The 24,766-nt window shown below is 44.1% G+C and overlaps 2 protein-coding genes across 4 annotated transcripts; both read left to right on the forward strand.

Moving 5' to 3' along the window:
* Window positions 1–1,743: 1,743 nt before the first annotated feature.
* col21a1 (collagen, type XXI, alpha 1) lies at window positions 1,744–17,163 on the forward strand. Of its 3 annotated transcripts, none has more exons than XM_029175982.3 (29): window positions 1,751–2,158; window positions 4,787–4,929; window positions 5,010–5,570; window positions 5,691–5,856; window positions 5,944–6,172; window positions 6,637–6,807; window positions 7,835–7,912; window positions 8,620–8,703; window positions 9,400–9,462; window positions 9,830–9,883; window positions 9,978–10,031; window positions 10,125–10,178; window positions 11,819–11,872; window positions 11,962–12,015; window positions 12,098–12,151; window positions 12,235–12,288; window positions 12,863–12,907; window positions 13,007–13,060; window positions 13,147–13,200; window positions 13,895–13,948; window positions 14,066–14,137; window positions 14,448–14,483; window positions 14,558–14,602; window positions 15,254–15,286; window positions 15,369–15,515; window positions 15,610–15,664; window positions 15,747–15,938; window positions 16,027–16,104; window positions 16,212–17,163. In XM_029175982.3, exons 2-29 carry the CDS (start codon window positions 4,833–4,835, stop codon window positions 16,397–16,399), a joined length of 2,880 nt encoding a protein of 959 aa, XP_029031815.1. In that variant the 5' UTR covers window positions 1,751–2,158; window positions 4,787–4,832; the 3' UTR covers window positions 16,400–17,163. The 3 variants fall into 3 exon arrangements, with proteins under 3 accessions (XP_055358542.1, XP_029031815.1, XP_029031814.1); XM_029175981.3 differs by having other exon boundaries at window positions 4,809–4,929; XM_055502567.1 differs by lacking the exons at window positions 16,027–16,104; window positions 16,212–17,163 and having other exon boundaries at window positions 1,744–2,158; window positions 15,373–15,515; window positions 15,747–15,887.
* A 723-nt stretch (window positions 17,164–17,886) lies between these two features.
* Window positions 17,887–24,457, forward strand: bmp5 (bone morphogenetic protein 5). The gene is made up of 7 exons (XM_055502573.1): window positions 17,887–18,788; window positions 20,925–21,117; window positions 22,321–22,473; window positions 22,808–23,001; window positions 23,184–23,260; window positions 23,369–23,479; window positions 23,569–24,457. Exons 1-7 carry the CDS (start codon window positions 18,311–18,313, stop codon window positions 23,716–23,718), a joined length of 1,356 nt encoding a protein of 451 aa, XP_055358548.1. The 5' UTR covers window positions 17,887–18,310; the 3' UTR covers window positions 23,719–24,457.
* Window positions 24,458–24,766: the final 309 nt, after the last annotated feature.

Below are 24,766 nucleotides of genomic sequence, written 5' to 3' on the forward strand. Positions count from 1 at the left end.
TCAAGCGTATGAGGTGCTGCTCCTGTCTCTTTGTATTAGCGGTTCAATCTGCCGTGTCCAGGCCAGCGTGGGCTGGGAAAGGCCCTTGAAATCCTGCAGCCCAGAAATTACTTAATACGTGGATCGAGAGTAGTGATTGTTTTCCACAGTTCAAATCAAATGCTTCTAAAAGGGGAAACACACTACGAGCGCCGCATGTGATTCTCCCCTCTGTTTCCTGGCTCCTATTTATTTCCTCCGAGAAGCTCATCGGCTGTGGATCATCATCCGCCACCTCCTCTGCAGCCTGGTGCGCACCGCACCGCTCCGCGTTCTTCCACTCCACGTTCCTCTGTCATGGAAACTATTAGCCATTCCCAATTATCCTCTGAAGTTTCTTTTTGGGATCAACCGGGTCGCTTCAGACGTGCTCACTAGTTATGTCTGCTCTGATCATGATGAATAAGGTTTAACTCGTATGAGCTGATTAAAACGACGCAGCACAGCCGGCCTTCAAAGTGGTGGCACAGAGTCAGACCTTATTAGACAGAGAGGCTTTATGTCCCAGAGGCGCTTATTGAAAAAATGTCTCAGAACGACTGCCAAACGCTGCAAATGTTAGTTCATGTAAGCAATAAGTAAAACGATTCACAGCGCTGTTGTGTCCAACACTAATTTCATTGACTGTACTGGCCCTTTTTTTCCATGTTCACACGTCTGACGCTATTGGAAACGCGTCTGTCCGTTAAACAGATACCGTGCTTGATTACCGTACTTACCTTTTACTGAAGCAGCACCCTGTGGTTACAGACACAATTACATCATTAATGTGAATTTAATGAATAATGAAGGTAAAATAATATATTGCATCACATATTACACTTCCCCTGTTTACGGAATGGTTTCAATTATTTAATAATTGTAAACCAGAGAGCAGTGAACCAGGGAAAGTCTGGTCTAATCAGCAGGTTGGCTCCTCTCAGGCTCCTAACACCAGCTATTTGCCTGTTGGGTCCAGTAGAGACTTCATCCAGCCTTCTGATTCTCAGCACATGATATTTAAGCTTCATGACAATATTGATTTAGTTGGTTTGGAGCTATGGATGGGGTGCAGTTTACTGTGGGGACAGAACTAATGCAGATACTCTTAAATCTGTAATATTCAGTCAGAAACAACCTACAAGTAAAATCACAGAAGTTAATTTTACCTTTAAAGTGCTTTTTACGCCGTTGTGATGTTGTATATACTGATTACATAAAGAGCAATGCTGATGTTCCAACTTGACACTATTTACATACTTGAAGACAATCAAACTGGGTAATTGTCATTACAAAACACTGACTGAATGTCTGCCAGTGCTTCACATGGCTGGACTGTGCCGAGGTGACGTATCCAGTGTTCTGGGCTGCATTTAGTCAAATCATCTGCTTTATCTTTGTGTTAATTTTGCACGGCTCAGTCGCACATCGCTGCTGCTCGGAGCCTTTATCGGCACCTGAAATCACTGGGCGGCTGCCAGTGAATACGAACACGATAAAACCTGTTAGAGTGGATTAAAGTGCGCTCTGCCTGCTCCGCGCGGCAGCAGATGCAGCTCCTAATGGCTTCCAGCTGTTGGAGCTCACCAGGCGCCGCAGTAGCTTTTCACACCTTGTTTGTTGCAGACTCTTAGAACATAATCCGCTGTACTGCTGGGACGTGGGGCGGGAAGCTGGAGGAATCGTTAGTGAATTACAATGTAAAGTACAGGCTACTGTTTGTGCATCCGCGTTGTTATCGCACATCCTAATCTCACCGTGTTCTGTGGATCTGCCCCTCTTACAGTTCAGACGAGCTGCACTCGGGGCCGACCTGCACTCATTACCATTATTTTCCCTTCGACTGGTCAGAGATGGGCTGTCTGCTTCTCCACTCCGTGCTCTCCTTATCTGCTTCGCTTTCCACCCATGGTAATTGAAAGTGGCTGTAGGCCAGTAAAAGTCCAGAGTGAGCGAGTGGGGGTGGTGGAGAGGGAGAAGGACAGAACCAGAGGAGGCAGAAGGGCAGATTTTTATTCAGAAACATGTGCACTTCTCTGCAACTTCACGGTCTGTCAACAGAAGACTGTGAACTCTGCTGATCACCGGCTTTTAATGAGCGGGCTAAGAGGAATTCACCCAAAGGCGTCGACACTCACTGGTAACCTTTTGCTTATTTAATTCTCTGTGAGGCAGCACAGATATGTGTGTCATAGTGTATTGATTTATCAGACATTTCAAAAGGGGAGCCTGTGGATTTTGCAGGTGTGAGTGTTTGCATCAGTGTCTCAGACTCTGCTGCACATCAGGCTCTGTTATCACTCCCTGTTGTGCGACTGTCATGCAAAGAATGAATGGAGTCAACCTTTCCCGGACACTTCATTGAGTTTTCTGTAAAATCTGCTGCATATTGACAGTGCACCGCAATGTTGCAGGGGCTCTGCAGATTTTAAAGATGTGATAATAAGATGTGATATTTGCAGGTATTGAAAACAGTGTGTGAGTGGAGATGCCGGTAGACGTCCTGAGGTAACACCTTATGGGACGTTTTTAAGATGGTGGGATTAGTTAAACAGGTTTCTACCGAGAACAACTGGTCCGATCGGCTTTCTCTCGTTGCTTCAAGAATCTGGCTGCAGTAAATTCCTTGATTCTGGCAGTTGCTGCTCACGCTGAACACCAGTTGTTGTTTCTGGAACGGGACAACTTCATTTTGCCAAAATTATAACGGACAACTAAATTTGACAGCTCAGGTTGGAGAAGATACTGTAAACTAGAGCAAATAATAAAGAGTATAATAGAAAATTTGTTGACTGAGAATTTCAAACAAGTTTGAATCAAGACTGATTCTGTGCTTAACGTGTTACAGTAGAGTACAGCAACAGGTTGTCAAGGTGACTGTGAGAAATTTTTTGGTTCTTCTAGTTACTTTGCTCCTCTGTCAACAAAAGCAGAAGCCGGAGCTGCAGATCTTGCATCACTGCAGTCTAGTACAAACCTGCAACACACGTGCACCTGCTCATTCTACTACAATCCAAGTCTAAGCAAAACAGAAAAGCACATGTAATGTTTTTATTCCTGGATGAGGGTTGCCTCTCTTCATCATGACTACATATGTTTGGTCGCTGTCCACAGCTGGAATTTCACTGTCTGTTGGTGTAAATGAATTCCATGTGGGTCCAGAAGAGGTGTAGGCTCTCATGAATCTCAGTGTGCTGAAAGTCCATGGAGGCTGACTTTCATGCCCTGAGGCTGCCAAAAAGGGGGTTTTCCTACTGCGTCCTCCAGCTCCGTAAAAACACTGAGGAAAACAGCTTGCACAACGATCACAACTGTCACTTTAACTGGGTTTACATCCTGGAAAAACGCAGTCATGTTGAAGAGTGTGACCCTTGCAAAGGTCACGTCCTGGCCGCTGGTTGTTAACCCTAAGAATTCCAATCAGAAGCTATAAATAAGTAGTATGATCATCACCATCCCATCCAGTTCCTTCCGCAAGCCTTGTTACTGGAACTCAGCAGCATACATGTATCTGGTCCTAATTTGCAACGGCTTCATTTTAAGATGTCAGCGTTTTCTCTCTGCTGTTGGAAACTGCAATGTAAGACAATTCAAAATAGCAGCCATGAAGACAACACACTATCAAAGTTCTCACTAAATATCAGAGTGATTTTTTTATCATCATATTAGTTGCCTAATTTGATAAATTTCCACATAACCACCACTGTGACGCTGTTTATTGTTTGCAGCACATACAGTGATACAGTATTTAGTTACTGTAGGAGATTATTCAGTCAGGAAAGTTCTCTATAATTCAGGTACAGTAAGCAGCCCCAGAGCATTACTGACCCATCACCATACTTTACTTTAAGCAGCACATTCTTTTTCCTGCCAGCAAACAGAATCCTAAAAGCCCTATTTAATCAATTATATACTTTATATTGTATACTGGAGATGACTTGCCTTTTGCTCTTAGGGCAAAAGTGATTTACATCTTTGAGTCCTGACCAAGCACCTTATTGTGCAAACTGAAACCTCAGTCTGCAGGTCTGCAAGGATTCCTCTCCTCAGGAATTTGGTTTTAGCCCTGATAGCTTCCCATTTCTTTTGAAGCTGTGTAAAATAACACACCTCCAGGAACTGAATGACAGCATGTGGCAGTAACTGGTTAAAATTGCTTCAACTACTGATGGGAGGTTATTACAATTCAATTTATGCACAAGGGAGGAAAAGCGTAGGAGTGAAGCTTTACTAAGCAGACGTGTTGTATTTGAGCCAAGGACAAGCAGAGATTGGCAAAAGGAAGCATAGTTGAGGAAACAGCTGATAATCTCACAGGAAACACAGATCACTCTCTTAAATGGTAGCTGTGGTAGGAGTTCAGTGAATAGTTTATTTAGTAATGACGACTGTGACGTGAGGATGTGGTAAATGAGGCTTAAAGGGAAAATCCTTGGGTGTTCAGAGGCAGCGTAAAGCTGGAGTGCATCACATACAGGACGGATGCAGAGCTCAGAGCACAAATTAGTAGCACAAGTAGGTGGATTAGGGATTTGTTGGTACACGTGTGTTAGTCAGAGCTGACAGAGAGGACAATCCCGTGGCCTGATCACAGTAGCTCATGTTGCTTCTTAAATGGTTCACAGATTAGCCAATACTAGCACCAGATACGCCAAGCTAACAGCTAACAGTAACACAGTCCAGGTGTGTTGTCTGCAGGATGTAAGCAAATGGTTGCTAACACATTCATTTAAGCACTACAAATGCCTGCTTTGTCCTTTCCCTTCAGTGTTTTTCCTGTCTCTGCACAGCTGGAACATAGGAACTGCTGCACGATGGGTTTCAAGGCGACATCCATACAATGTGGCCTAAGATACCTCTGCTTCATTCTTCTCCAGGTGCTTAGTGCAGCGCAAGATGATGACATAAGAAGTAAGAGTGATCCGATCCGAGGCTAATTCAAACAAGGGACAATTTAATTGAACTGATTGTTTATATTATGTTTGCTTCAGGTTGTAGGACGGCTCCATGTGATCTGGTCTTCATCCTAGATGGATCATGGAGTGTTGAAGATGTCAACTTTGAACTAGTAAAGCGATGGCTTGTCAACATCACGACAAGCTTCAACATTGGACAGAAGTTTACGCAGGTGGGAGTCGTCCAGTACAGCGACGACCCTGTTTTAGAAATCCCTTTGGGGAAGTATTTCTCTACCCAAGACCTCATCAAAGCAATGGAGTCCATTGAGTACATGGGGGGCAACACGAGGACAGGCACAGCCATTCAATTTGCCACAGAAAAGCTCTTTGGCCTTTCTGAGCGTGGCCCGCTTGGCATTTCCAGAATCGCTGTGGTCCTCACAGACGGGAAGTCCCAAGATGAGGTCTTGAAAGCTGCAGAGGCAGCGAGAAAAAAAGGAGTCATTCTGTTTGCAATTGGTGTTGGTCCTAAGACAGAAGATGCTGAATTAAGGGACATTGCAAACAAGCCATTTTCAAGCTATGTCTTCTCTGTGGAGGATTACAAAGCAATTTCCAGAATAATACAGGTCATACGACAAAAGCTGTGTGAAGGTAAGAAACTACATACAGTATTAGTAACGTACGTCTGGAGCTAAAATATTTGTGGTCAAATATTACCTTAAATGAGATACAGCTTTCTAATCGATTCTCTAAACGATTCAATTCCTGCAGAGACTGTGTGTCCAGTAAGAATCCCCATAGATTCCCGTGAGGAGAAAGGGTTCGATTTACTGTTGCGTTTAAATTTTGCCAAAAAAGTCAAGAAAACGCAAGGATCATTTTACAGAACCAAAGCCTACGAAGTGACGTCTCATGTTGACTTGAGTGATGCTACACGGTATTGATGATCTTTCTTTCATCAATGGCTATGTCGTTAACAATACATCTAAAACTGAAAGATTCTTTATTTTATTTACTCTCTCAGGAACCTTTTCCCTGATGGCTTCCCTCCATCCTATGTATTTGTGGCTACAATGAGGTATAAAGGGTCAGTGGTGAAGGAGGACTGGGATCTCTGGAGGATACAGACGCGTGACGGGAAGCCACAGATGGCTGTCACTTTAAGTGGACTGGACCGCACTGTCGTGTTCACCACAACCAGCGAAGCACCAAGCGGAACCCAAACGGTGACATTTTCAAAGCAAACTGCGAGGGTAAGGTACCAACTACATTGAAACATAAAACATGAAACATTATCACACAATATTGAGTTACAGTACACAACTGTCACTGACTCAGATCAGTGCACATCCATCCATACAGTGCTTCACTCATTTATTCACTCTTATTTTACAAAAGCAAGTATACAATGTATGATTTTACACTCTTCAGTTCACTTTATTTAAACACTGCAACAGAAATGACTCAACCAGACCATTGATTTCTACAGTAGGAGCAGTTTCCATAAAACAACCTAATGAGTCACCTCCAGTGACTCTACTCTAGACACCAGATACTATGATCCAGTATGTACTGCACTGTACCCAGTATCCTGGAGTATTGCCATTTCTGCCATCACATTTCTGTTGTGACACACACCCTATTTGCCTGTTTTTCCTTCCAGTCTGCTCCAATGTAACAATGATATTCTTTTGTTTCCCTACAACATACAAAACAGCTGTTTGATGAAAAATGGCACCAGCTGCGGCTGCTCATCACCGAGGAGGACGTCACTCTTTATGTAGACGACCTGGAGGTAGAAACCCTCCCCCTGGAGCCCCCCGTTGGCATTTTCATCAATGGAAAAACTCAAATTGGAAAATACGTGCGAAAGGAAACAACAGTGCCAGTAAGTTCCTCCGCATCAGCAATCCTATCTGCACGAGGTTAAACACTGGTTTATAGAAAGAGGGAGCCATTTGTTTAATAAGTCGCTGGCCACGCTCACTGCTGATATACAGTAGGTTCACACGCTACTGCACAGTTTATTGCTGCCTCCTAAGAGACGTGCTTAACTCTGTGGATAATAAATTCTTGGCAAAATGAGCATATTTTCTCCACAGAGTCTTATTTATCTTTGCTTTATTTGTCTCAACAGGGACAATTTACACCAGAAGTGCTTTTTAATACATCAGTCTCCTGCTGCGTTATTTGTTCTGTGAATTGCAGTTTGTTGAATCAATTTAAAAGTATTATCATTGCAAACACAGATGAGGCATCACATACATGTATAAGTATATTAAATGTGTAAACCTTTTGCATACACAGTATTATATTGCCATTCTCTTCAGTCAGTGTTGGAATTGTTTTAAAAAAATCATGCTCAAAATAAATAATAAATATATGTGCATGTTTTGACCTGACCTTGAAATGTTTTGTTAAATAAAACTAAATCATTCTTGGTACATTTCATGTGTAAGGCATCATCTTGACACATGATCATTGGGCTGGATCGTGACTGAAACTACAGTTATGGTGTAATGATCCATTTTTAAAGTATTTTAAGGTTTATTGTCAAGTTCCTGTTTTGGGAACATTAAACCAGATTCATTAGATTGACTTGGGCCCCAATGGGAAAAGCTGGATCTGTTTTACCACCAGTATCAACAAGACATGGAATAATGGAAGGATATTGTGTAAGATGGCTGCAGAACACGTCCAAACACTGATGGAGGTCTGGCAGCACGTACTGTAGCTGCTCTAGGCCATGCTCTGATCTTTTCTTTAACAGATATGCATGGATTCAAACCCATTAGTGACAAGCCAACGATAAACCGAACTAAATGTTGCAAAATCACTTCAATAATATGTTGTGTTTGTTTTGTTACAGCAGTGAAAGTTGTGTTGTTGTTGTTTTGTGTCGTTTTTTTGTCTAGTTTGAAATCCAGAAACTCCGCATTTACTGTGATCCTGAGCAGAATAACCGAGAGACTGCCTGTGAAATACCTGGCGTTGTAAGTACAAACATCTTGACTTTTGTCACAAGATAATATTTTCTCACCTAATTCTTACTTTGTCAGACTAATTCTGCTTGTCTGGATTAAACTGCCCTATAGTACAGGCCTGCTGCCAGTGATTCCATCATTAGTTCCCTCCATTGTTTATACTGCTCAGCAAATAAAGCTCTATTACTGTTTTTACAGTGAAGTTCTGTAATAAAGGTGTAAACGGAATCATTTAAAGTGACATCTGTATGCATGAAACATTTAGTTGGAGGAGGAACCGTGGCTCAGCATCACATGTTTTTTGTCTGCTGGCGCTCCCTGTGTTTGTGCAGCAGTGCTTCTTTGTTTTGCTGACTTAGAAATAGCTACAATCACTCAACCAGAGCCAAATTAGTGTTTTTACTATTTAACTATTGGATAAAAATACTGAACAAGACCGAAGGACAGAAAAGTTGCCAAGAAGCACTTTAGATCCATCTGTACAGTACAATGTGTGTCAGTGTTTGACACAAGTAGTTGATTGAACATTTGAATTTAAAAACATGATCTTATCCAGCTTTAAACCTGTGTTTTACACTGTTATTCAAATCCAAGTGTAGGTTTTAGAATGAAGGCTTGAGCTTTTTTGAATGCTGTTGTTCATGGTTCCATCTGAGCTGCTCACAGTTTAGTCCTGCTACAGTTTGGGGGCATCATGTCTAGTTATGCTCCAACAGTGCTCCAACAACCCCGATTACGCTGAACCGACTCCAGAACCCTGTGTTTGTCCTCCGGGGCCTCCTGGACTTCCAGGAATGAAGGTCATTGATTTCTCTTTTCTGCTGTTATGCTGTTTTTTTAATTGTGTAATAATCATGGAAATAGAAGTGTACAGTAAATGCACTTACTGTACCATGCTGCATGTTAAACATGATGGGTGTTCATGCTTCACCCTGGCCTGGCTTTGTATTCAGACAGTGAGTAAGGCTTGTTGAATAGATTTTGTAGCTTGAGGTCTTGAGCATTAAAAACTCTGGTTACAATGAAAAGTTTCCAAACTATGAAACACACCTATGTTTAAGTCTTTATTGATCACAGATTATCAACCAAAACATCCTGTAGCAGCTCCAGTAATAAAAGCTTTTACACGAGGAAGGATATTACCTCAGCAGCCAAACTTACTTCTAATAAAATGTCCAAGGTTTCAGGCTTATTTAAGTTTATAAGGTCACTGCTGTGTGTTTACTGCGTTTTCTAATAGAGCCTAAAACGCTGCGACCGTGGCTGGTAAGCACATGTTCCCAATAACCTCACACACTGCTCAGCATCTTACTGTAGATGAAGCAGCTTGCTCAGCACGGTTCACAGATAGATTAGATCAACACTCCGCGCTGGAGAAAACATATTGTAACCAGAGATGCTCTATACTGTACGCTTTCATGATCATGTGTGATGTACTCAGCAGACAGTTTGCTTCAGTTAGACATCACTGAATTCCCTCGTTTCTCTTTGTCCAGGGAGAGCATGGAAACACTGGTAAACCCGGTCAGCCTGGACCTGTTGGTGCTGATGGTAAGCCTGTGAGTACTACATAGTTCAATATATACACGTACACAACATACCAGTTCACCACACCATCTTAGAAAATCTAAGAGCAGGATTTATCCTCTAGGTTTGAAACCCTTCCTCTCCTTTATAATTACTTGTGGTCAGGACTACATTTGAGCGCTCAAGGAGTAAACAACTGTATTTACGTATTCAACTAATGCTTCAATGGAGAAAAACATCTCTGATTGTAGCATTGGTGGTTTTTGTGTGATGAAAACTATCCGAAAGTGAACCGCATGTTCCCTGCAGCCGAGAATCTCCCAGAGAGCGTACACCCACCTGAAGCCATGCAAACATTCGTTCGCGTGTCTCTCACGTTCAGTTGTTGTTCCATTGCAGGGTGTCCCCGGCAGTAGAGGGACTCCAGGCCTGCCAGGTTCACCAGGAGTACAAGTAAGTACAGTCAGTCTGTCTTTAGGTTATCAAGTTCAGGCCTCGCATTAACAATAGAAAACATAAAGTTGTGTTGCTTTATTGTCTCTGCCAGGGGCCGCGTGGGCCAGACGGGTACAAAGGGGAGCAAGGACGGCCCGGTGTTCCGGTAAGAAGGTTTAACATCTCAGTTGTGAGGCGAAGCAGCTCCAAATATGCAACCATTAAAACCTAATTTTTTAAAACAAGCCTTTACTTTCAGGGTGAGAGGGGAATGCACGGATTACCAGGACCACCTGGACAACAGGGAGAGACGGTGATATGTACTGTGTGATACTCCACAGCACTGCAGCTTTGTCACAATACATCTGCTTGAAAAGCACAAAACACCCCGTATCATTAAGATGACTGGACAAAACGTGGATAAAATGTAGGATTAAGAGACAAACCTCCCAGACATAGCACCGTGAACTGTTTGACGGCTGCAATCACTCTAGGAGCCATATGTTTTGAATATAATGCCAGATCTCCCCGGGGAGGAAAGTACAGCTTCTGTAGTGTGGGATGAGCTGGATGAGTGGGATGAGTGCCTTGTAGAGACGGCGCGAGGGCCATTCTGGCTTTCATTAAGCTATTTCCTTAGGAAGTTCACAGTAAACAGTTCTTCTACTGTAATAAACAAAACACAACCAAAAACTAGATATCTAAGACTATAAAATCATCAGTTTGCTTCCTTACTATAGGTGGTTGAATAGCAACTTCTTCAGTCATGGGTCCTTTTCTCACCACTAACCTAAGGAGCACTTACTGTAGGTGTTGGTGTGATGTATAGTGAGGTAATGCGTCCACCATGCATCGCCTCATACTGTACCATCCCTCGCTGTAATTAATGTCACCGCAGGGAGTTCGGCCAGTTGGCTGACGCGCTGAATAATTGAATCAGCTAATGTCTGTTGAATGTTGAAAAGAGCTGGTGTGCACATACAGTACTGTAGTTCAGCTCCCCTTGTTCCATATGTCCCATTATTACGCTTTCACTCAAGGTTTCATCCAGTCGGTCACATCTTTAGTTTTTGCCCGTACGAGTCACGGTGGACGACTGGAAATTCTGGAGGGTTCACAGGCTGTCATGCAGAGTATACGAACCGGTAACGAGCACAGCTGCCTTCGGCTCCTCTCCAGGTCAAACTCCATTTGCTGGGCCTCCACTTTAAATATTCCTCATAGCGGCCAAGCAAAAAAATGTCTGGGACAAAAGACTTTCAGGAGCTAAGGGCCGAATAATCTTCAGCCTGCAGTGAGCCACTTACGCTTGTCTTAAACGTAGAGGGAAGCTTCATCCTGTCCACATTTTTGGACACAAACACATTAACATCCACCTTTCCAAATAGTTCCCCTAATGTAAGACCACTTGATGATGCAGTCTGATTTTCCTGGCGTAGAAGGTAGAGGGGGAAACATGAGATATCTGGTAATTTAAGTCAGAAAAATGTCTTTAAGAGGCAAGAAAGTCACTTCAATCAAGGGCGGTGACTTTTCTATAATGTGTGACTAACACTACAACAGTAGATCAATACAAAGCCGATACAATATCATGCAAAATCCAATTTTGAAAAGTTTGTTGATAAAGTAACTTTTGGTTTTAAGTCAAGCCTTGTGAGTTTGAGGACACAGTTAAACTCACCACTCCCTTCGTTTCAGCGCCAAAAATGATTCCATTCATTGTCTAGCCCCTAAAATGGGGAGCACCCTGCTGTCCAACACTGTGCTTATGTATAGTGGGGCTGCGAGATGGTTCCATCCCATACAGCATCATTAGAATGACCACCAAACTGGTTTGACTACAGTACCTTCTTTAAATCCATTGATATATCAAATGAATCTCAAAGGACACAACTTACTGTATCAGATCACACAAAGAAGCAACTAACGGTCGCATCTAATGATCATTCTCAGGGGTCGACAGGATCGCCGGGACCTGCAGGGTTACCAGGCCAACACGGCCAGAAGGTACCGTACAGTAAGGCTGCAGGCAATGCTAAAGACTGAATAAGATAGCTCCGTCTGGGAACATCTTGGTGATATTACGATGTTTCCAGGGAGAAAAAGGAAGCGCGGGACCCAGTGGACCACCGGGATATCGAGGAGCACCTGTATGTACTACCCAATTCATAAGTAAACCTACTGCTTAGGCTTCTTTATAATAGTGAGTAAAAGCACTCTCTCTCCTCGCAGGGTCCTCCTGGGAGAGAAGGAAAAGCTGGGTTGCAAGGGGGGCCTGGTCAAAAGGTCTCTTTGTTTTGACAGTTCAGAACAGTTATGATTGAAATTTCAATGTATCAATACTGTTTTTGTTCCCCCGATGTATTAAGGGAGCAGCTGGAGCCAGTGGTAGTCCTGGTACTGATGGAAGGGACGGCCATCCTGTGAGTCAGCCGAGCGTCTCCTAACTAGAGGGAATCCTCTTGCTTCATAAGCAGCTTTCTTGTTTCGCCTGCTGTAGCATAGCAATGTGTTAACGTAGTGTCAGCAGCAGAGAGAATACCCCTGACAGCCAGTAACTAAGGGTATTTCCCCAGCAGTTCGTCCCAGGATAACCGTGTTATGTAACAGTCGGGCTCAGACTTTAATCTACTGCAGTGAAAGTAATTCATCGAGGGAATGCTGTGATGCTCTGGCAGATCTGCTTTAGGAAGAAATTGTTTCAACTGGGCAGCCACCCTGCTGGTTTTGATGGTGTCATCCAAAAGTTTGTGAAGTGCCTACAAAAGATGAGTCAGTCGCTCCAGAAGGCTGTGAGCCACTTTTCTTCATTAGATCAGCAGCGTTAGCAAGGAGGACGGGAAGGATTAGCACCGTCGGTCCACACACACGCTAGATTGAGATGAGTTCACACATCAGAGGCCAGAGAACTGGGGGGTGTCGAGGGATGGATATATATCACAAAATAACTGTGTCATTCCTATATTGATCGACATTAACCTGTCTGCTTGCTCTTAGGGTTTGCCTGGATTGCCAGGAACTGTAGGCCTGGATGGACAAAAGGCACAGTACCATAAGTCTAACATGTGTGCAAAACAAACACTGGAATAGTTTTGAACCATTCTTTCTAATTATATCTGCACATATATTTTTCTAATCAAGGGGGAAGTAGGGTTGCCCGGACCAAGAGGTTTGAAAGGATCGAGTGGACCACCGGTAAACCACACACTATATAGAATACAGAACAGAACTATTGGTTCTATTACTAAATAGTTAGAGAGATTAATGTCATTTTCCTTCAGGGTGAGGTTGGTTTACCTGGAGTACCTGGCTTAAAAGGACCATCTGGGCCCAAGGTAACGCACATACACTAGTTCTTCTACACTAGGTTCTTCAGGAGGAAGCATAATGGACCATGCCTGGGGCTGAGAGCACTCACTCAAACGGTTACTCAGATTGATTAGCCATGGATGCGCTGTGGGCCAAACCATGGCAGGACGCACAATTTGTGACTTTGCCAGTCCCGATACGGCCCAGTCTAAATACACTGAAAAAAAGCTTTGGTCAGCAACATTTCATGTTTTGATTGGCCACAGTTTTTTTTTCTAAAATATAATTTAGCACAAGTAAAAATCTCTTGGCCACACCAGACGGTCTAAATTAAGCCTTGATCCAGTCCAGTTGCTTTCGCCAGTGGAATTTTAGTGGAAATGCAAACGCATGGACTTGTCTGGTCAAGACACTCTGTCTCCTAATCACTTTTCATTAGCTGCTCTGCCTTTAACAAGCTAATGTGTACTGGTGAATGGCACACAAGTTATGCTTTGGTTATGGCCAAGCTTCAGACGAAGAAGAGAAGCAGCAGCAGCATCCTCAAGCCCAATGAAGCATCAGTTCCCTTCACTCATCAATGATGCATAAATAATATAAAATTACTGTATGATGAAAGAGCTGAATTACCAGCGTGACTCCAGCCAATGACATTGTGTTGTTTGAATGCTTTTTTTTAATTTCATGTTTTCTGGAACATGACTTTGCTTTCTGATCAAGGGGAGTAAGGGCGACACCGGCAGTCCCGGTGTCCAGGGAACACCCGGGCCTACGGTACGTTTTCATTTAACTCATTTAATAATCAGATAACCTGGAATGAAACACATGTAGTGTATTGCTGTATTTATAATGTTTTTTCTGTTATTAATAACTGAATGGCTGAATTTAAAGGGAAGTGCGGGGGAACCAGGAACAGGAGGTGCGCCAGGGCACCCAGGCATGCCAGGCCTGAAGGGCAGCAAGGTACTACTACTGCGACTACTTCAGAATGTCATGAAAATGTATTTACTGCTCAGAGGTTTATTCTGGCTAGCTGTGAATTTTCAGGAGGATCACTGATATTAGGCCACGAACGCCTTCTCATCAGTCATGATAATGACTCAGCTTCCACATTAACCAATGTTTATATGATATAATAGATTTGTTGTATTTTCTGGGTATAGGGAGCATTAAAGATAAAAAAATGGCCAAGTTCCTGATGGCCTGACAAAGTGTTCTTGTGTAAAAAACACCACACTATGAAGTTATAAATGCATATTTGTTTTTATATTAGGGACAAAGAGGAGGTCCCGGTGAACAAGGAGAGATGGTAAGACTCTACATAGATATATAAATATAGAATATTAGTGCAATTTAATCCACTTCAATCACTTTTTTCACCAGGGGTTAAAAGGTGAAAAAGGAGAGTATGGCAAACCAGGAGTTCACGTGAGTTCATCATGACTTTTCCTAATATTATAATAATAAATAATACAAAAGTTAGATTTTAAAAACTTTATTACTAATGTTAATTTAATAAGTTTAATGTGAACTATATATTCTTGTTTATGCAAATATAACTGATTTAATAATGGGATTCAACTACATTTGTGCAGCACTTTAGGTATTGAGTGTGTCCCTGAGGCATAATCTCTTTCTATTCTGCATCAGTGATGTATGGTAGATAACATATTAGTAACCAGCCTGTAGGAAACTAGGATTGTCTCACACTACATTTTAGAGTCAACGGCGCCACCGTGTGGTTGTTTTTATTATGTTCTATTTGATACCTTTCGGCTTATTTTCGTATGATAGGTTTGTTTTTAAGCTGGGTGCGTCTCCTGACGCAATCCCTCTTTATTAAACCCGGGACATGTCGCGGGTGGCCACGTCAGGGGCCATATGTCCCATCTGATGCTGTTCAATATTCAACATAAATAACCAGAGGCAAATTTAGATGATTGACTTGATGTGTCTGACATTGTGCTTTTTTGTAGTTTAATTTAGATTTACGTTTATTTGGGAATTTTAAACGTATCTTCAGGCACTGGAAAGCCGTCCTTTCGTTTTTGAATGACTTATCCTGACTTTGATTGACAGGGGTCTCCTGGTCCAACAGGACTAAAAGGAGAGGTATGTTAAACTGAATGTACCGTGTTTATTGCATGCCCAGCTTCATTTATATATTGCTAACAACAGGTGATCTTCCTGCCAGAAAGGGACAACAGGAGATCCAGGGCAGAGAGGTCAAGAAGGTCAAGTGGGACGTCCTGGAGAGCCAGGTCGGTCAGGCCCACCCGGTCCGACCGGACAGCAGGGCAACACTGGTCCTCCAGGCCCACCGGGACCGGAAAGAACATCTGTATGTGTGCAATGTATTTTGTTAATACTTTGAAACAATACCTTATTTACAGTACAGCACAGTACATTCTTATGGTTTATCACTTTTATTGCAGGAAAATACAATGTCAGACAATCACATTCGCCAGATTTGCAGAGAGATAATTCAGTGTGAGTGTGATCAGAAACTACATGATTTTGTATTTCTGTGTTTTTGCCACACGATAAATAATTTTATTTCCAAACATTGCAGCTGAGTTGCCTTCACTGATGTTCAGCAACCAACAAAGTAGCTGTCTTAGATGTCAAAGCCGGCCTGGATCTCCTGGTCCTCCAGGTCCAACTGGTCCTCAGGGACTCAGGGGTCTTCCTGGATTCATTGGTTTAAGGGGCCAGCCAGGCCACCCTGGGCGCCCGGGGACCCCTGGCATTAATGGGCTCAAAGGTAGAACTGCCATCAAAGCAACCAGTCCTTCATATGTTGTTATATTGTAGCTCTTTTGGAGAATGATCTCAACAGCTCATTTTTACAGGTGAACCAGGTGAACCAGGTGATAAGGGCAGTCCTGGTCGAACCCTCATTGGAGATCAGGGACCACCTGGGCTTCCAGGTAAACAAAGTCACACAGCGTATTTAAAAGGGTGCTTCAGGTAGTTCAGTGTGATACAGTTTTACTCTTCATGAAGTGATTACGGCTTAGTGTTCTTATCTCTCCAGGTCCAATGGGTCCCCCTGGGTACAGTAAACCAGGTCGCCCAGGTAATCCTGGACCCCCGGGTCTAAACGGAGCAGAGGGCAAAAGTGGTAACCCTGGCATCCCTGGCCAGCCTGGGGAGTGTGATCTGACCATGTGCTATGGAAACATGATGAGGCGGGATCCTTACAGCAAAGGCCCCAATTATTGATATAGCACAGCACCACAACAGGCGCCAGTCTGAAGCTGATGTGGAACAAACAGCCATTCTCAGGAAGACTCAGCTTTACAGTTTCTCTCTGTCGTGGAAACAGTACAGACCTCTTCTCAAACCTTTTATGTGATAACAGACAGTCATCAGAACTAGATCCTATCACATCTCTGCTGGTGTTTTGTATAATTGTTTATATTCCGATATTAGTGAACATGCTTTTAGGTTTTGCTGGTGTTTAACAATTGGGTCCATAAAATACTTTCCCTCTCATCTGAGCTCATCACAACAGGGATGGGAGGCTTCAGTATAAGAAATGAGAGAGTGGAAGGGCAAGCATCCCACCCTGGCAGAAACCGTTACTATGACGATGTGCAGGCTTCTCAGTGGAAGGACCAGTCAGAGCTGATAGAAGAATGTTTGCAGCCAAATACAGCAAGACGGGACAGACTCTGGGACTCACACTTACTGTAGGTGTCCCACCAAGACATCAGATTCATGGCACAAAAAACTGAAGACCTTCATAGAATCTGTTCTGATCCAGTGGAGTTCAAAAGAAGAGAACTGATCAACAACTGCCCAAATCCTATTTTGTTCCTGAGGCCTACATATCTTTCTTTACTGTAGCAGGTATTTTATTATTTATGAAAGAGTCATAAGTATTTCAGCATTGACTTCAGCTTTTGAAATGTTACTATTTTGTGATAAGGTGAATTTTGTACGAAGCATTCTTATTTTTACTAAAATAAAAAATAATAAATTCATTAACCTGTTGCTGTTGTTGCTGCTGCTCGTGCTTTGTTCATGCTGTGTAATATGTACTTACACTATTTCTGTCCACCAGGTGGCGCCATATGCAAGAAATTGCATAGCCAAAAGTTTATTTCCTTCAATCGGCGCTTTCTGTTTTCATGTTGGACAGCAGCCACTCATCACATGAAAACTTCAGATTTTAATTTATTAACTTATCGCTGTAAATGGCCGGTGTACACGTATCTTTGCTTAAAGTCCATTTTTGCGCTTGGTGAAGTTCATAAATGAAAAAATAGAATTGTGAAACTCGAATCTGATCTACAGTGACTGTGGCTGTGTTGTATAATGCTACGCGATGCTAGTGAACTTCTTCTAGTATGGTATCCACACAAGTGGATCAAGTTCGTACTCGGAATAAAACAGGAGCCCCGCCGTTGTGGCTGAGTGCGGCTGGAGCCCTCTCCTATAAAAACGCGCACTTCAATAAGTTGAGGTGATTAAAAGCCTCTGTCATTATTCCTTCACTCGTTAAGACGGGCTCTCGGATTTCAAGTGTCTCCTTTTACACTCTTCGGCCGCCGCATTCATCACGGGACTCCGCCGGAGTAGTTTTATCGCGGCCGCTAGAGGTGGACGCGAAAAAACAAAAGTTGAATGTGGGATGGACTCGGAGGGCAACTAGTCCCGGTAGACTCTCACAGGGAAGGGGGGGGGGGAGGAAAAACGCGAGACGGGGCATGAGTCGAGCGCTCTTCACTGCGCGGCTCTGACACAGTTCAACACATTTCACCCGCTGGAAATTCCGGGTTATCCCTCGGCTCTATGGGCGTAACTGCACACTCTTCATCACAGAGGAAGGAGTGAGGTGAGGGACGGGGTCACCGCTCCATAAATACTTGGTGTGACTTTGGATGGATCTGGAAGGAGTAAATAAGCGCCGGAGGAGCCTCGCACACGGGAGAGCGGCGTCGACCTTTCTGCGCGCTGAGACGCAATTTAAAGGCGGACTGGTAAAAAGTACCACCGGTGAACTTTCAGCGCATCTCGGGAACATGGGAAGTCTATGATTCCGCACGAGGAGCAGTAGACGCGGTTGTATTCGTCTCACAGCGTGCGATGTAGTTCAACTTCACACCCCAAAGTGAGCTATTTGTCACGATGACAGCGCCGTTGAACCGCGCCGTGCTCGGACTCGCGTGGAGCTGCCTGAGCTTTCTGTCGTGCGCCCATTGCGGCCTGAGCGACAACCATGTGCATTCCAGTTTCATTTACAGGCGGTTGCGCAATCACGAGCGCAGGGAGATCCAGAGGGAGATCCTCTCCATCCTGGGCCTGCCCCACCGTCCGAGGCCCTTCTCGCCCGGGAAGCAGGCGTCCTCGGCGCCGCTCTTCATGCTCGACCTGTACAACGCCATGGCCGTGGAGGAGGAGGAGGGCGCGCAGCGGCGGGGCTTCGGTGCCAAGGCTCAAGGGCACTCCAGGAAAGGCCACTACAGCCCCCAGCAGCCGGCGCACTCCCGCGTGCCGCAGCCTTACCGCGCGGCCCCGCTGCTGGGCCACGGCCCCGCACTCGCCACGGCGCACGACACCAACTTCCTCAACGACGCGGACATGGTGATGAGTTTTGTCAATTTAGGTAAGTGTCGTAAAATGTGCCAAATTGTCGCGAGTTTATCAGTAATTTGTCGACTTCTATTAGTTAAATAATTATTCGAAACTGCGTGCTCGACTGGAAACAAGCAAATAAATGCTTTTCCAAACCATCTTTCCTTATCTAATTCATATAAATTAAACACAATTATTGATTTCAACATTTCTTTGACACCATATATGTGAGATGTGTGATTATTGAACCACTCCTGTAAACTTTGACTCAGGCTTATGTTTTTTATTCTCTGTTGTTCTGAGCTTGCACATCTGAACGTCTGCCATCTCCACCAGTCATCTGGTGTGTGAGGTGTTGTCTTCAGCTGTGCGCGTGTGACATGTTTCCTATTCTACAGAATTAAGCTCGGCCCTTTGACCCCGGCCATTCGTGCCGCTTTGTATTAAAACGCCGCTGATACGCATAATGACAGTGACTGTTCAGTAGCCGCGTCCCTCAACCCCACGGTTCAGATCCACTTATCAGATGACTGTCTGACCTTGAGAAAATTGGTCTAAATTATTTCCCGTAGTTAGTGATAGTGACTGATGCCTGTAGAAATTGAGATGGTGTCTCTGACAGAAAGCAGCGGCCCTGTTCTTCCAGTCCAGTATGAACTAGTTGTAACAGAACTACAGACGATTAAGCAGAGTGGAACACGACAGAGCAGAACAGAAGCATTAAACACTGAAAATACTGGTGATTTTACAGTTATTGTCATTTTAGTCTGTGACCCATATGAGGATAAAGCGGCTCATAAGATCAGTGAGTGTAATTTTATGTTCTAGCCTTAAACACAGTGTGAGAACTGTATAGTGTAGCGTTATTGTAGGCATTTTATTTTTTTAAATATGAAGCTAATGTAAATTTGTGTGGAGCTGCTGGGAAGGATAATTCCTCACCTTGTCCCAAGCCCATCTGTTTCCACTTACCACTGCACCGGGCCATGTACACTGTCAGCCTTGAACGCTCCGCTGTCGATCTGGCCACTGTCAGGGAAGTGTTCAATGGGCCTCTGTCTTTATTACGGGACACGCAAATACAGCTACTGACCCCAAGAGTTTACCAAACGTCCACGTGGGATTTCCACGAAACACACAAGAACGGAGAGCAGCGATTCAAGCAGCTGCGTGAGATTAAGGTGACAAACTATGGACACCATCCACCCTCACCAGCAAGTGGCTGTTTGATCTCTGGCTTTTAGAAAACATCAGCATAATGGACCGCGGATAAAAGTCTGTGCTAAGTGACCGCAGGCATTCCCGCTCGATAAAGTATCAGCCAAAAGTGTGGCTGTAGGTGCTGATGTCACAAAATCCACGGACCTCCACCTCATGCTGCTCTTCTGCTACTGGGCCGTGGTTCCAGACTGTTTGCGGTCACTTTTCAGTAGCATCAGAGTTTCTTGAGTGCGGATGTCACACTGAGGCTCCTACAGTAGATGTAGGAGATTTAATGTTTATTAAATCAAGCAGTGTATGTATTGTTTATTCATTTTTTATGCAGCAACATAAAAAATGAATAAATATTAATGATGAATAAATAGACTTTTTAGTTTTAAAATACCAGCAACCTCAGAGAGGACTTCCTACTCGTTATTGCAGGAGTATTTGGTTTCAAAGGTTAAGGGTCATTCAATACTCTTAGTGCATTGTTTGAAACCTACAGGAGGTCAGCGTGAGGTCAGAAATGAGGTCAGAGTAGACGCTCACATGACGTTGAAGAATCTTTCACGGTCTTTTCTTTCACTTGAGGAGCAGACGAAAGTGTCTTTAATTGAAATCAGCCTGTTTTTCTTAACTGACAGCCCATTCATCATGGCCAGAGAATGCAGTTAGGCACACAGTAGAGGGCCTGTCTGGGAACGGCTACCTGTATTCAGTTGACTGATTTAATGAAGTGGAAAGTGCTTTTGTTGGTAGTCAAAATGTTTGGATTGGACCCGGAATGTAAAAGAAGATGTGATAAATCACTCGCTTCTGTGCGTTAATGCCGACGTGTTTTCTCTATTGGGCAACATATGCGTGGGTTTAGGAGGTGAAGTCGTATTTCTTGATCAGTTCAAGCTCTGCTGTCAGTAAAAAAAAATAATAATATTAATTAATCACAAAACATTTTCTTTACCAGTGGAGAAAGACAAAGATTTCTCTCACCAGCGAAGACACTACAAGGAGTTTCGCTTCGACCTGACTCAGATCCCGGAGGGCGAGGCGGTCACCGCCGCCGAGTTTCGGATCTATAAGGACCGCAGCCACGGTCGCTATGACAACATGACGCTGAAAGTCACAATATACCAGGTCATCAAGGAGTATCACAACAAGTAAGTATCAGTCGATCAGACACATGCAAGTGCTTTTTAATTAGCTAATTTAAGCTAATTTAAGCTTGAGGACGCCTTTAAAATCAAAATGGTAAAACTGTGATCCCATGCATATTTTTTTATTCAAAGTAAAAAGGTCCTGTCTTTTACGGCTCAAACTTTCCACCCGCGCAGAACGTCCCTCTATCTCCGACTCTGTTCCCCTTCATTCGCACCACGTCTGCCTTACAAATATAGTCCTCGGATAAAGGCGGCTCCATTAGCCGGTCGGCCACTTGTGTAGCTCGGAAGGTCCATCAGTTATCGCTCGTCTTGTGTTGCCTGCCAAACTGGCCCCGTCCCAGATGAAACCACGCGGGCCGTAACAGAGGCTCCCCTGGGCGCCCCCTGGCCACTGTTATGCCCACCACCTGCCTGTCTCAACAATATCCCGGAGGTTCACAGCGTGACATAGCTGAATGCCCAGGGGTGTGCTTAAAAGTGGGCCCACGTTCGCTTGCCAAAAATGTGTGTGGGTGATTGAAGGGGAGATATGGCCCTCCTGGGCTTTGAAAGGGTCCGAGTCAATGGGCTCTGTCATCTTAAAGGGGAAGTCTGCTCCGTTTCAGTTTTCACCCTCACTGTTGCGCTTAATAGTATGATTCTTAATTCTTCCAACCTTCCGTGTCCTCACGTGGTTTCACAGCCTGGTTTTCTCACGTTGCTACTGTCGCAGGTCCCTTTACACAGATTGATGGGTGCGATGAGCGTCTTCCTAATCCTAAATGTAATAAATGCACGAGTTGGTCCAGAACTATTGAGCCAACGTGGAAAATCTAACCATGTAACCGCAAAAGCTGAACAGTCGCCGTCTGATCCGATCTGGCATTTGCAAGGAGTCCAGTGCAAATTGCAAAGCAGGGCTTTTTTTTGCTCCAACTTCAAGGCTTGAATGATGCCTTATGTCAGACTAATGTCAAACTCACACAATGGCTGATACACATGATTTATACCATTCAAAATTCCTGAGACGGCAAATAACAGAAACCTGGACTTTCATACACTCTTTTATAGTTAGACCTGCAGCTACGAAACAAGCTAGTCAGCATTTTAAAACAGTGGGTACATTTTTAATTGAATTCAGCTGCATTGTCATATTTTTACCCGCGTGCAGCGGTTGTCTCTAACAGACGTTAGTCCTCATTGCTTCCTTTCGACCTCCAGAGATGCAGAGACCTTCCTGCTTGACACCAAACTGGTCCAGGCGTCGGACGGCGGCTGGCTCGTGTTTGACGTCACGGCCACCAGCAACCACTGGCTGATGAACCCCCAGCAGAACCTGGGCCTGCAGCTCTGTGTGGAGACGATGGATGGCAAGTGACGATCTGTGTTTGAACCCCAACATTTGTACTTGTACTTGTAAGCTCCATTTATTCCAGACTTCAGGTACAGTAGCTCAAATCCTTCGAGACAGTGTCTGCTTCAAGATAAATTTAACTGCATATTTGACAGTCTGTGCATCATTGTTCTTTATTACTTCTAAACAGCTGGAAACCCACTTATTGTAGGAGGATGAATGGCTACTGTGGTTCTAGTCTTTGCATTTGTGGGACATGCTTAACATGAAAGCGGTCGTAAACTGCCCCAGTATTTTACTTCTCTTTAGTTCGGTTTTCAACGCCTTATTTACTCTCTGTTTTTTTAAAGGAAGAAGCATCAACATAAAATCTGCCGGAATCATCGGGAGGAACGGGCCTCAGTCCAAGCAGCCGTTCCTGGTTGCTTTCTTCAAGGCCAGCGGGGTGTTGCTCCGCTCGGTGCGGGCGGCCGGCGGGAAAAAGAAGAACCACAATCGCAGTAAATCCACTAATCAACAGGAATCGTCGAGGGCCCCAAAACCTGGAGGTATTAATTTAATGAATTCCTAATTATAAGATTATAACAAGCTATAATAATAAAAGTAATAAATTTATAGTGTAAATACCAGGTCGCCCTTTAACCTGTTCACCAGGTTAACCTGTTCACCAGGTTGAAGGGTGAACAGTGCTGTGTATATACAGAATTTGAACTCTGAACCTTCCCTTCAGATTATAACACCAGTGAACAGAAGCAGGCCTGCAAGAAGCATGAACTTTACGTCAGCTTTCGCGATTTGGGCTGGCAGGTAAGGCAGATGGAGGGAAACCTAGTTAGCACACAGCGAATGACATTATTCGATCACAAAGAGAGGATTGCGTGTCCCATTGAGGCTTGTTGTCTTGTGTGCGTCGAGGACTGGATCATCGCACCCGAGGGCTACGCCGCCTTCTACTGCGACGGCGAATGCTCCTTCCCGCTCAACGCGCACATGAACGCGACCAATCACGCCATCGTGCAGACCCTGGTAGGCAATAAAAGCGCCGTAACCCCCCCCCCCACCCCACCCGCCTCCCGGCGCGCTGCTGTAAAGCTGCCCTGCGCTCTCGCTTGCAGGTCCACCTGATGTTCCCCGACAACGTGCCAAAGCCATGCTGCGCCCCCACGAAGCTGAACGCGATATCGGTGCTTTACTTCGACGACAGCTCCAACGTTATCCTCAAGAAGTATCGGAACATGGTCGTTAGGTCTTGCGGATGCCATTAGTGGCTTTAATTTATACTCTCCGATGTGGGAATGGCTGGAAAACACATCTGCTGCAGATTTGGTGGGATGTACAGTATTATGTATATAAAGTTTTATGACCTAATTTATTTTTGTTTCTTTCAAATAGCACTGAATATTGTGATATTTAAATGGTTAGAACAAACTGTTGACTTTCTTGGATGTTACCTCTTAACCTGTAACCTGCGTGTACTCCTCTGTCCTCTCTCTAAACCCTTCACTGGAGTCATCATGACACATACAGTTCAGTCGCTCCTCGTCTGATGCACCATATTGTCACAGCATTCATCATGACACATAATAGAAATCAACAATAAGCGCCTGTTAATATGTTCCACTGCATCTCTGGAAAACGAACGGTCATCGCTAATATAAACCAAACTGACCAGAACTGCTTCCAAGCTGTCACCGTCTTTCAGCAGTGATATTGTTTCACCTTTTCCATTCCAGTTTTTTTTTTGTGCTTTTGTCCAACGTTGCCTTCTCAGAAGGGAGTTGTGTCGGTCTAGAAGTAAACTCTTATGTTGCTGAGTGATCGCTTATGAATGCTTTATGAATTATGTCACTTCTCCACAGCATGCATGTATATCTCTTCCATAAACACTTCCTCGTTCCTCTGTGGTCTTTGTCAGCGTTTTTTTTTTTACATTTGGGAGAAGTATATATTAACGTAGAGTGTTGTGTATTTTAATAAAAGTACCACTTCCAAGTGCTTATCTTCCACACAGTTGCACTGGCTTCATTTATCATCCTCTACACAGAGAAGCAGTTCATCCTGGAGTCTTCCCCTCCCCCAGCTGCAAAGCCTTCAAGCTTTCAAATTGAACTTGTCCTTTTGTATTTCTATTTGGAGCTCTGTGGATGTTTCACGGTTGCTGGACTACCGGCCCAGATTTATAAATGTTTGACAAGTACCATATAAACTGGGGGTCCACCCGCGCTCTTGCGGTAACGCTAGCGGTCCAGCGGTGGGAGTAAAGCAGCGGCGTGACCTCCGAAACCGACCCAGAGCGGTGATTATCACAGGAGA

Source organism: Betta splendens, chromosome 15 (assembly GCF_900634795.4).
Source record: "Betta splendens chromosome 15, fBetSpl5.4, whole genome shotgun sequence".
NCBI lineage: Eukaryota > Metazoa > Chordata > Actinopteri > Anabantiformes > Osphronemidae > Betta > Betta splendens.

Coding starts and splice junctions, on each gene's coding strand:
- col21a1 (XM_029175982.3), top strand. CDS start 4,833: ATGGGTTTCAAGGCGACATCCATACAATGTGGCCTAAGATACCTCTGC. Junction 9,463..9,829: donor TTGGTGCTGATGGTAAGCCT/GTGAGTACTACA, acceptor GTTCCATTGCAG/GGTGTCCCCGGCAGTAGAGG. Junction 12,016..12,097: donor CGGGATATCGAGGAGCACCT/GTATGTACTACC, acceptor CTCTCCTCGCAG/GGTCCTCCTGGGAGAGAAGG.
- bmp5 (XM_055502573.1), top strand. CDS start 18,311: ATGACAGCGCCGTTGAACCGCGCCGTGCTCGGACTCGCGTGGAGCTGC. Junction 21,118..22,320: donor ATCAAGGAGTATCACAACAA/GTAAGTATCAGT, acceptor TTCGACCTCCAG/AGATGCAGAGACCTTCCTGC. Junction 22,474..22,807: donor GTGGAGACGATGGATGGCAA/GTGACGATCTGT, acceptor TTTTAAAGGAAG/AAGCATCAACATAAAATCTG.